Here is a 12,268-nt window from a genome sequence, read left to right on the forward strand (position 1 = left end):
GTCCAGAATGAGCATATAAAGAAAGGTTGAAAAAGGGAAAGTACTTTAGCTGTTTTGAGAACTCTAGTAATTAATATAGTCTTTCATCTTTCTTTTTCCCTTCCAGTGCTTAACTCTAAAACTCAGCTTGTGTATTGAGTATTTATTTATCAAGCATATATTAAGTGCCTGCAGCAAACCAGGAACTATACTAGAATCTGAGCATACCAAGATGGCTAAGATATGGTCCCTGAACTCAGCAAACTTACCGAGTAAGATGTATGACATGAAAATAGTTAGAGTACACTATTCCTAGGCTCGTGCTAAGTCTTGAAGATAACCTTCTAAAAAACTGCATGATATGGCCTTTGCCTCAGGTCTTTACCAATCTAACTAGAGAAACAAGAGTTACATATATGAAAGAATATAGAAAGGTCCATAATTAGGAATAAAATGTATGGTATAGAGTGTGTGATGTCAGGAGGCCAAAAGATCTCTGTCGACCAGTCAGGGAAGAGTTTCATGGGAAAAGATGAGCCTGAAAGCAGGAAAAATTTTGAGAGGTGAAGAAGAGGAAAGATATTCTAAGAGGGGTGACTATAGAGTAAATAAGAAGAGAAAATTTGAAAGAAAATTTGACCGTAATTGCTGATATATTGGATTTGAGGGAGTGATTGGAAGAGCATGGGGTAGAGAGAGGAGAGGTGAAAATTACAACAAAGATGTAAGTTTCACTGATTAGAGAGAGATGATGTCACTGATGTAATTGACCTCTAAGGAAACAGGTTAATAGGAAGAGATGGGATACTAAATAAAATATTTTTCTTACTTTAGATTTTTAGTCTTCTTTTTGGGTTGACAATCTAGAGTTTTTATATGGTTTTAATTCAGAAACCAATAGAGGTCCCCATTATAGTCATATTTACTTAGCTATGAATTCCAGTTAATTATCAGAAATATTTTAATACAGCATTGACGGAAAGTAGAAAATCATGTCGAGTTTCCAGCACATTCATTAAGGTCCTGGTCTTCATATTCTTCAGCCAAAAGCTAGATTGCATGAGGGCTGGGTGGTATTTCTTCTCCAGATTGGGCAATGTAGATGCTGAGGGAACTGTGGAATGATTCAGGAATGAGATGTAGCAGTAGTGCCAGTTCTATTCCCCAGTGCTTTTAGTAAATAAAGATTTTGAAGGACCAGGGACTTGTACTCTCCATGGTTCCTTTATCATCTATTTTAAACTACCTAAGTGCAGAGGATTAAATTGTCAAAAATGATTAGTGTTAGTACTACGTTAGTTGAATTCATATAGTCATGAAGCTGCTCAACTTCCAATTCAAAATAAAAATCACTCAGTACATCTAGTGACTAGAATCTAGTTGAAACTATTTCTACATTAAGATCATCTATGATGGGATGTTAGGCAACAAAACTTTCAAACTTATTTACTTTTGTTCATTGTCTTTGCTTTTATTTGCAGTTCTGGGAAATGTCAGTGCAAAGTGGGTGTCACCGGCTCTTCATGTGATAGATGCCAAGATGGATATTATGACTTTAATAGGAATGGCTGCTTGCCCTGCCAATGCAATAATCGGTCTGCCAGTTGTGATGCCCTCACAGGTACACCCTTTCCTTACCTTTTTATATAATTATTCCACTGTTCTTTTCACTTTGAAGTCCTTCACCTATGAGTTGATTCTCCCAAATAGTTTGTAAGGGTCTTTCTCTTCTAAGTAGGATGTAATAGGTCATAACAGGCCAAACTCCTGCTACAACAACTTTAAAAAGATATATAAATTTCAAAAATCATATTGGTTGGAGATCCATGGAAGAAAGGAAAACTATATGAACTAAAATTCCAGACAGGGTATTCCTAAGTAAGCTGATGATCAACCAGCCTTTTTCCTTTCAAGGGACATTGCTGATTCTGGGCACAGACTAAGGAGCAGGCTTGGTCCAAGTAAAAGAATTCTTCTTGAGGAAAGAGATACAAGAAGAGCTTCTGGCAGTCATTTGGGGCTTGCGTGATGAATTGGAAACTAGAGGAGCCCTAAGCACAAGGCCAATTTTCCCACAGGACATAAGCTGACTGTGCAAGAGATGGAAGGCTGTCCCAAAAGGTAGAAAGAAATTTCTCAGTCTTGTGGTGCTTAGGAGACAAAACCTCTTTAGAAAGAGAGGACCTGCTACAACATATAACCATCTCTCTCTCAAGACATTGCCATATTCAGAGGTGCGTGGAGTGGGACTTAGGCTCACATTACTTAAGGGAAGTACTAATCTGTTGCAGTCTTTCAGAGTTGAGGAGACATGCCTGCTAGGTTTTCAGTCAAAAGCCTTAGAGGGTCATGACAAAGAAGTAGTGATGAACCATAGGTGAACTGATTCATACTAATATTGCAGTCCATCCTCAACCTATCTCAATTTCTGATTGAATTGAGGTGATCCTCTCATTATATCTTTCTAACAGAGGAAAGGGGAATCATCTGTGGTTCTTTGTATATGTGTCTGGCAATCAAAACACTAGACAATGCTCAGGTAGGAAAATGTGACCAATAATAAAGAGAAAAACAATGGAAGCAGACCCACAGATTACCCAAGTGTTAGAGGTAGCATAAAATGACTTTAAAATAACTAAAATTAATATTTTAAGAAAATAGAGGAAAAAACAGACAGGAGAAAAGAGGCAAAATATCAAGAGATTTGGAATCTGTAAAAATAATCAAAAGAATAATCTAGAACTGAAAAGTATGTCTGAAATTAATACCTCATTGCATGGACTTAACAGCAGTATACAGTATATACTGTGAAGACAAGGTTATATACCATTGTATACAGTGAAGACAAGGTTAGTAGATTTAAATACAGCTCAATTTGAAATATCCAAACTGCAGCATGGAGGAAAAAAATGCAATGGAAAGAACAGAGCAGGAAAGACATGTGGGAAATAGCCAAAAGGTCTCACATAAATGTACTTGAAGACTCAGAATGAAAGGGGAGAGATATTGGGACAGAAGCAAATATCTAAAGAGATAATGTCCAAGAGTTTTCCAAATTAATGAAAGACATCAACCCACAGATTCAAACAACTCAGCAAACCATAGGCAGTATAAAAACAAAGAAAACCACATCTAGGCTTACTTAGTTAAACTATTTAAAACTAAAGACAATTAACTTTTCTGCTCTTCAGTTTTCCTAAATGTAAGGATTAGAGATACTTCCTTGGAAATCTCTTTTTCCCCAACAAAAAAAATCAGAACATACTAGTCTGACAAGTACAAGTGTTTTTATGAGACCAAGGTAGCAGAATATTTGAAAAGAAAGTACCCTGGAAAAATGTGTTGAAATCTTATTCTTCATTCTAATCCTGTAGTCTGTGGTGAAACAAATTGATTTAGAAGAAATTGTGTTTTTTTTTTTTTCAATTATGTGATCTGGTCCCTGCCTACTTGCCAGTTCTATTTTGTGCTATTCTTTTTCTTTACTGTTTGTGATCCAGTCATACTGGCTTCTACTCCTAAAACGTGTTATGTTCCCCTGTCCCAAGATTCTCATACATGATCTTTCCTCTGCCTAGAATGGTCTTTCTAATATACCTGTACGCCGACCCCTGGCCCCTTTGCCTTATTAAACCATATCCTTCCTTCAGGCCTTCAGTTAAAAGTGACTTCATTAGAAAGCAGTTCATGCTCCAGGCTAAATGATAATTCCCAATTATACACTCTCATATACGCTTGTACTTTTTTCATAGCACATATCACAGTTTGTAATTATATATTTATTTGTGATTATGAGTCATATATGGTTTATTCACTACATTGTAAGTTTTCATACCAGTTTTGTTCACCATTTTATACAATATTTAGCAAAGATATTTGCACATAGTAAGTATTTGCTAAATTTTTGTTGAATAAATGAACAAATGAATGGGGAAACTTACAAAGCAAAGATGAGTTTCAATCCTGGATAAGGACAGAAATGCTTCATCATGCTGAGTTGATTTAAATTGCTCCCTAGGTCATTTATGGTACCAGGAAGCAGTCTACATTGCTGGTTCTCATTTCTAATTTTCCTTGCAGCAGCAAGGTAACTTTCTTTAGTGTCATATAAATCCCAACCTGTTTTTGCTCAGGAGATAATTTAAGGCAAAAGAAATCCTTTTCATGGTTATGATTTCTAAAGCATCTAGTAATAAGAAATAAATGGTTTCTCTGTTTGGAAATATAATAAAAGTGGTATCTAATGTGAAAGAGTGCAAATAATATAAAACTGCCAGCTTAATATAAAATCAGTCTTTCCTTTTGTCTCAAACTTTGAAAAGAATTTTTTTCAACAGTGTTGTGATACGGTTGCCCTCTGGTGGCCACTTACTGTGTTTTTGCAGTTCTTATTTCCCCCACCCGCCTAGTCTTTATCTATACCTTGTGTTTTAGATTGAAGTAAATTTTTAAAGTAACCTTTTCATGATACAATATATTGAGAAAAATATTTTGGAAAGAAATATGTCTTAAAAATATTTCGCTGATCCAGTAATTCTGTTTTCAGGAATCAATTCTTAGGAAATAATTTGAAATTCATAAAAAGCTTTATGTTCAAAGATGCTCACCACAGTGGCAGTTATAATTCTAAAAAATAAGACAACTCTATTTCTAACAGCAGGGAATGAAGCAAATTATGTTATCTAGGCAATACGTGATAAGAGCACAGAAAGTGAAATCTTGACTTACCTTGTACAAATTACTTAGCCTTGTTTTTTCACTTAGAAATTTGGGATTATAACAGTAACTGCCTAATGAGATGTTGTGAAGATTCAATGCAATATGTACAGTGCCTGGCTAGTTACAAGCAGTCAGTAAATGGCAACTATTGTTATGTTGCCATGAAAATGTTTTAAAGAATGAAACATAACGACATGAGAGAGTGAAAGAAGCAGGGTATACAATGACATGTGCCATATGTTTAGACTATTTAAAAAGCAAAACCCAAACTTCTCTATATAAGGAGAGATGCAAGGAAAAGTATTCAAAATCTTAATGACAGATTTCTTTGGATGATTTTTATCTTGTTTCTATTCTCCTGTATTTTTCTAGATATTTTTCTAGATACTTCCCTTAAAATGGAGGTGGGAGGGACTGTCATTTTTAAGCTAAACCTTTATGTTCACATAGTGTACCTCTTTTTAAGAATTTAAGGCGACTTCGTGTATTCGTAGTGTCTCACGGTGAGTACCTTGACTTGTCAGTAGCTTGACTGAGTTGACCACTCCTTCATCCTTCATTCGTCAGTGACTTTCTTCACTTTAAGATATCACACTTTCCTGTTTTTTTTTTTTTTTTCCTCCTCAGTCAGCTCTGCTAGATCTTCTTCTTTTCACCTATAAGCACTGGAGTGCCTCAGAGGTTTGTTTGCCTTGACACATTTGTCTTCTGCATTTATACTCTCCCTAAATGATCTCATTCAGTCCCTTGGATTTAATTTAAATGCCATCTACAAATGAGCTAATTACCAGATTTACATTTCTCCCTTGATCTCTACACTCAAAGATCTAACAGTGCACTTGACATCTTCATTTGAATGCTCTAAGTCAGGGATCCCCAACCCCCGGGCAGTGGACCGGTACCAGTGGACCGGTTCCTGTTAGGACCCAGGCCTCACAGCAGGAGGTGAGCGGCGGATGAGCAAGTGAAGCTTCGTCTGCCGCTCCCCATCGCTCCCATTACCGCCTGAACCATGCCCCCACCCCCCCACCCCCCTCCATGGCAAAATTGTCTTCCATGAAACCAGTCCCTGGTGTCAAAAGGTTGGGGACCGCAGCTCTAAGTGGCAAGGTAGCCTTAACACATCCAAAACAACTCTTTATTTTACTGTATAAGCTAAGCCCGCTTTACTCCTAGTGTTCTTCATTTTGGTGACTGGCACCATAGGAGTCACATTTGCTTCTTTTGCTTACTGCAGATCCAGTCCGTCAGCAAGTTCTGTCAGCCTGACATTCAACATGACCTTCATTGCTATCATCCTTGTCTAAGCAGCTGTCATCTCTTTGAACTACTTTAACATGCTCTCATCTGATCATTCTGCCTTCTCTCTTGTCCTCTCATCCTCTGACCCCCACCCCACCACAGTCCAGTCTCATATAACAACCAGCGTGATCTTTTAAAAATGTAAAACCAGATCATGTCGTTCGCATGCTCAGACCCTCCAAAGTCTTCCTATCCCTCTTGGAATAAAATTCAAACTTCCTTCCATGACTACATTTTTTTGGCCTCTGCCTTTCTCTCTGACCTTATCTTCTGTTACCCTCTCCCTTGTTTGCTTAGGCTGGCCTTCTTTCTGTTTAACAGGTTGACGTTTGTCTTCTGTTGCATAGAGAAGATTAGGCATCTCTTTTTATAACAAAGTACCTTGCTGCATTTCTGACAGGTTTATATGTGAACTAGAGGTAACGAAATAAATAAGGAAAAGGCTTTTTACAGGTGGCGACTTATGCTTTCAAAGCTTTGTCACTGAATTTGGTTGGAAAAGAACCCTACATTCTTTTCTTTGACCAGTTATTTTCTTGGTTACCCCCACCAGATTTTTTTGATGCTTAGCCAAAGAGCATGAGATCATCTTCAGGAAACACTTATTCTTTTTTTTGGATTCACTCCTTTGGCCATCTTGCAGCAAAGAAAATGTGAATTTTAAGGCAGTATTGTTATATTTGGGAGGTTCCAGGCAGAGCATAATGAACAAAGTTACACTTCAGCTAATTTTTATATGTCATTTATCATAAAAGAAAGATTCGCAAATTTCAGATTTTAAAGGGAACTTAAATCTCATCTTTCCTAGTTTGTAGAGGAGGAATTTTTTTTTTTTTTGCAGTACGCGGGCCTCTCACTGTTGTGGCCTCTCCCGTTGCGGAGCACAGGCTCCGGACGTGCAGGCTCAGCGGCCATGGCTCACGGGCCCAGCCGCTCCGCGGCATGTGAGATCTTCCCGGACCAGGGTACAAACCCGTGTCCCCTGCATCGGCAGGTGGACTCTCAACCACTGCGCCACCAGGGGAGCCCTGTAGAGGAGGAATTTGAAGCATTATATCCTATGGAATATTTACATATACCCTCTGAAATGTTTACATTACATTAAATCATTTGGCAAGGAATTATTATCCCATTTTACACATTAAAAAAAGTGAAACTCAGAGAAGCTATTTGCTGAAGGTCACATAGCTGTAAGAGGTTCAGCTGAGAATGGAACTCATATCTGACATGAAATACATACCGTTTTTCTTTTTTTTTTTTTTTTTTTTGGTATGCGGGCCTCTCACTGTTGTGGCCTCTCCCGTTGCGGAGCACAGGCTCCGGACGCGCAGGCTCCGGACGCGCAGGCTCAGCGGCCATGGCTCACGGGCCCAGCCGCTCCGCGGCATATGGGATCCTCCCAGACCGGGGCACGAACCCGTATCCCCTGCATCGGCAGGCGGACTCTCAACCACTGCGCCACCAGGGAGGCCCCATACCGTTTTTCTTATGTTATGTTGCCTCCCAAAGAGGAGTTCTAAGCTGTTAGAAAAGCAAATTCATATTATTCGTTCCTGCTCTATATGGACTTTAAAAGTTATGATCTTTATTTTTATTGTAAAAATCAATCTTCAATTTGTACATGAAATGTTTTGAAATTGCTTGAGCTTTTGAAATATTTTACAATATGCATTTGATAGATTTTACAATGTATTAATTTTGTAATCAGAAAAAAAATTAAGATAGTAAAAATAAAAGTGATAAGTGCATACTAGAGACAATTTAAAAATTAGAGGGGAGGGGCTTCCCTGGTGGCTCAGTGGTTGAGAGTCCGCCTGCCGATGCAGGGGACACGGGTTCGTGCCCCGGTCCGGGAAGATCCCACATGCCGCGGAGCGGCTGGGCCCGTGAGCCATGGCCACTGAGCCTGCGCGTCCGGAGCCTGTGCTCTGCAACGGGAGAGGCCACAACAGTGAGAGGCCCGCGTACCACACACACACAAAAAAAAAATTAGAGGGGAAAAAAACACTTAAAGGACTGTTGCCCCTCACACTATTGTTAGCATTCTGGTGTATTTATGTCTTATCTGTCTTTAATTTATTAATTTTCTTTTTCTATAGCTGTGTTCCAGGTACATGCTATTTTTAAAGCAATGTAGAGTGATAAGTTTTTTAAAACTGATGAGTTTTATTTTTATACTTGTTTCCTCCTTTACTTTTCAGATAACATATTTACCATGTAGGCTTATTTTTTCTTATTGATTTCTCATTGTGGCTTGTGGCATAAAACAAATTGAAATAAGAAAATCTTCTGGAAAAAAATATTAAATATTCTAATATAAATGGTTTAGGAGAGTGAAGCTGTATTGTGATAAGCACAGCGACAAACTTTTGAAGGTCTTACCTAGAATAGTAGAAAGCCCCAAAATAATAAGCATGTAGGTCCAGTAACATTGTAGGAGCAAAGTATTAAAAGTATATATATATATACTGTTTTTTAATAAGACCTTTTCTTGCCACATTGCAAACGGCATGTTATTGGAATGCATCCTTATTCTGTTTCAGAACTATTAATTTTTGAGATATTTTTATATTAAAGTTTAGGACATTATCAGAAATTTTTCTTGAAAATTATTTCTGTTGGACATTTTTAATAGGGGGAGAGCAGGTAGACAGATTTTATACATAAAGCAGGTTTTGACTTTTCCAACCTGCAGAACACTTTGACATTTATTTTATTTTTAGAGCCAAAATCTACAGTTTCCTAGTATGTATTTTTCAGCTATTTTTATTGTCACAATGAAACATAGCTAAAGAGGGATCAGGATATAAGAAGATCTACGAAGAAACCAGTACCTTAAGTGTTTATCAGCGTATGAGGATATACTACTTTGTTACATATATGAAATACATCATTAACACTATCAGGCCTTAAAAAATTATATCATTAAAAGTGATATTTACATGCAAATTTGATTTAATTCAGAGTTAAGTGTTCATATAATAAACTTTAAAAAAATGTCTTTCTAAATAAGTTCATGAAGTTTCAAGGAACTTTGCTGTAATCACATAAGAATTGAGATTTGAGATGTACGTTAATTTTCATTCTTTCGGTTTTTCAAATCTTGTTCCAGTTGTCAGACCATTTTATTCCACATCCTCACTCTCGCTCCCCTTTTTTTGTAAATATTTCACTAGTAAGGAAAAGAAATCAAATAAAATTACTTATGATACTTTTGCACTGAACTATATTTAGCTTATCATGTAAAAATTTCATTGTCTTCCTAGATTTCTTTGTAGAGTTTACTCACTTATTTTTGTAATAGGAGTTCTGAGTGTCCCTTTGAATCTTTGTGGAATGTAAATTACACTACGCATTTTTGTTTCCTGTTTGCAGATGTTATGCTGCTTCAGTGCCTGTAGAATGTCCTTACTAGTAGGGAACCAAAGGAGTATTATTAAGAAACACATAACTTTGCTTGCCTCCTTCCTTTTCATTTCCTTTATTAATTGTTTTCATTTTTATTTTGAATTTTTAAATATAAAGCCATATGGAGAGGGACTTCCCTGGTGGTCCAGTGGTTAAGACTTTGCCTTCCAATGCAGGGGGAGGGTGTGGTTTTGATCCCTGGTTGGGGAGCTAAGATCTCATATGGCTTGGGGCCAAAAAACCAAAAACATAAAAAACAGAAGCAATATTTTAGCAAATTCAATAAAGACTTTAAGAATGGTCCACATCAAAAAAAAATCTTAAAAAAATATGGAGAATAATATAACAAAGAATTAATAAATATTAACACTTTGGTATTTTGCTTAATATTTATACATATTTGTAGTTATATATTTGAAATAGAAAATTTCAAATAGAGCTGGAACTCTTCCTCTTTGTTTTCTTCCCTGCTCTCGTTTTTCTCCCTCCCTCTACAGAGACAAACAGCATATAACTTGCCTATACCCTGTCAGTCTGGATTTAGTTTTTACTGCATATGTATGTATCCATCTGCCTAGAGTATTATGTATCCATTTGCTTAGTATTGTTTAGTGTGGTTTTTAAATTTTTTATTTCAATCAATCAATCAATTTTTACAAAATAAGTAAGCACTCTCCTTCTTTGTGTATCATTCTACAATTTGCTTTTTTCAACCAATGTTGTTTTTAGGATTTATGTGTGTTCATACATATGGTGTAGTTCACTAATTTAACTACAGTATCCCAACTATTAAAATAATACAATTTATCTATTCTTCTTTTAATAGGTCTTTAGGTTGTTTTTATTTTTTCTTTGCAAATTGTTGGCCTGCTTTTGGTATGTAGTCAGTCAATCAACAAGGGCTTATTGCGACTCTAGTCATGTACCTAGCCTTTCCCTAAAGAGTTTACAATCTAGTAGGGGACACAGAACTGATAGGCCTGTTTAGTATAGAAATAAGATGGGGTAGAAACTGAACTCTGTGCAATCTCTGTTGGATAACTTTTTCTGGTTAACTCTTAAGGTTTTTTGGTTGCAGGTATGATTTATTTAAAGTTACTGTGCTTTCAGAGTAAATCTTTAACTTCTTGAATCTGTAACTTCTTGAAATGATTTGCTTCTTTTAGGTGCTTGTTTAAATTGCCAGAATAATAGCAGAGGGGATCATTGTGAAGAATGCAAAGAAGGATTTTATCAGAGTCCTGATGCCACTAAAGAATGTCTTCGCTGTCCCTGTTCAGCAGTGACATCTACAGGCAGTTGTATCATAAGTAAGGCCTTTCCCTAAATCTTCATTTTTAGAGGAAAAATCAGTGAATCAATTATCAATAGGTAGAAAGTCTGTTGATAAAGTTCTAGATGCTGTAGGTGAAAGGGAGTTATAAAAACAGTATAGGTTTTCCTTTCTAGGAATTTTCAGTCAAAGCCAAATACATATGTGAAATGAGACATGAGGGAGGGATGAGGAAGTTTTTGTTAAAACTGTATTTTGTTCCATCTGACATGACTAAAGAGGAAGGAATAAAAAAATTTTGAGTGCCTATCCATCTCAATTACTCAGATTCTTTATGTAAGCACACTTCTTTCCTTCTCTACCTAAATAGATTTTCTGGGTGGCCCTATCATTCTCACAACAAACTGGACAATTAATAAATAAGGTGTAAATTATTAGTTTGAATCTCATGTGTTTCTTAAGTTTGAGAGGAGATAGTAGGCAGGGTGTGTAAACTGTTTTGGTGGGGGGACTAGTAGTAGTTTTGCATTTCCAATTGTAGCTTGAAATTTTACTAAATTATTTTGATGTTCTCTCTCTTTCAGAACTGGGTGAATTGGAACCTGAATGTGTCCGGTGTAAAGATGGTTACATGGGCCAGAACTGCAATGAATGTGACAATGGCTATTACAATTCTGACAGCATCTGTATGGAGTGCCAGTGTCATGGCCATGTGGACCCAGTTAAAACTCCAAAGATTTGTAAGCCTGAGAGTGGTGAGTGCATCAGCTGCCTCCATAACACCACTGGGTTTTGGTGTGAGAACTGCCTAGAAGGTTATGTTCAAGACCTCGAGGGAAATTGCATCAAGAAAGGTAAAACTTCACCTAAGGTTGTAAATTTAATATTTAAACCTAGCAGTGAAAATTTCAGGACAGCTACTTTTAGCTTTGTAAAAGCTTCCAATCCTACCAGAGAAGTTTTCTGGAAATAGATTTTGACAGATATTTGCCTAAAGAGATTTCCTTCTATTCCTGTTGCTCTCCTGAGACTCCAGAGTCAACTCTAGAAATCTGAGGACCAAGACAAAGTCATTGCAGTGTTCTCACATTTTCTCTTCATCTATTTTTAAAAAAATATTTTAAAAGTCCTATCATTTCTTTTATCCTTTGCTTCCTGTATTCTCATCACTTCCAGTGATCATCAAAGGTCTTTTAAAGTAGAAACCTGTATCTGGTTAGAAGTTCCAGCTGAGAAACAAGGGTTTATTCTAACTTCTGTCCTAACTTTGGGCTTAAGTTTTCCCAGGTGTGATGGAGGAAACAGTAAAAATATTCCTCAATTTTTAAAAGAAAAAGTTATTCATATGGCAAAATGTTTCTTTCAGGGAAGTTCAGTAAGGGTTTAGATAAAAATTAATGATTAGAAATTTAGGATGAATTAGGGATATTCAGGCTTTATTAGGTCATAGAGATTAGGCCATGCTCTCCTATAAACCATTCTTTGATATTCTGACAGATGCTGAATACTGGGCTGATAGGCAGTTGGTCTGTGGCAAGGGTTATCCTTCTGCCATCTTGATATCCTTATTCTGCTGTTATCAAGGCT

General features: G+C 36.8%; 1 protein-coding gene across 2 annotated transcripts in view; it reads left to right on the forward strand.

Moving 5' to 3' along the window:
- MEGF9 (multiple EGF like domains 9) overlaps positions 1–12,268 on the forward strand; it is an 82,275-nt gene that overhangs the window by 63,761 nt on the left and 6,246 nt on the right. Inside the window, exons 3-5 of one of the 2 annotated variants that reach the window (XM_060101930.1) lie at positions 1,461–1,600; positions 10,575–10,718; positions 11,266–11,535. In XM_060101930.1, the coding sequence (XP_059957913.1) occupies positions 1,461–1,600; positions 10,575–10,718; positions 11,266–11,535 (554 nt within the window). The remainder of the gene's footprint in view (positions 1–1,460; positions 1,601–10,574; positions 10,719–11,265; positions 11,536–12,268) is intronic. The other variant, XM_060101932.1, reaches the window with a different exon arrangement.

Source organism: Mesoplodon densirostris, chromosome 6 (genome assembly GCF_025265405.1).
Source record: "Mesoplodon densirostris isolate mMesDen1 chromosome 6, mMesDen1 primary haplotype, whole genome shotgun sequence".
NCBI lineage: Eukaryota > Metazoa > Chordata > Mammalia > Artiodactyla > Ziphiidae > Mesoplodon > Mesoplodon densirostris.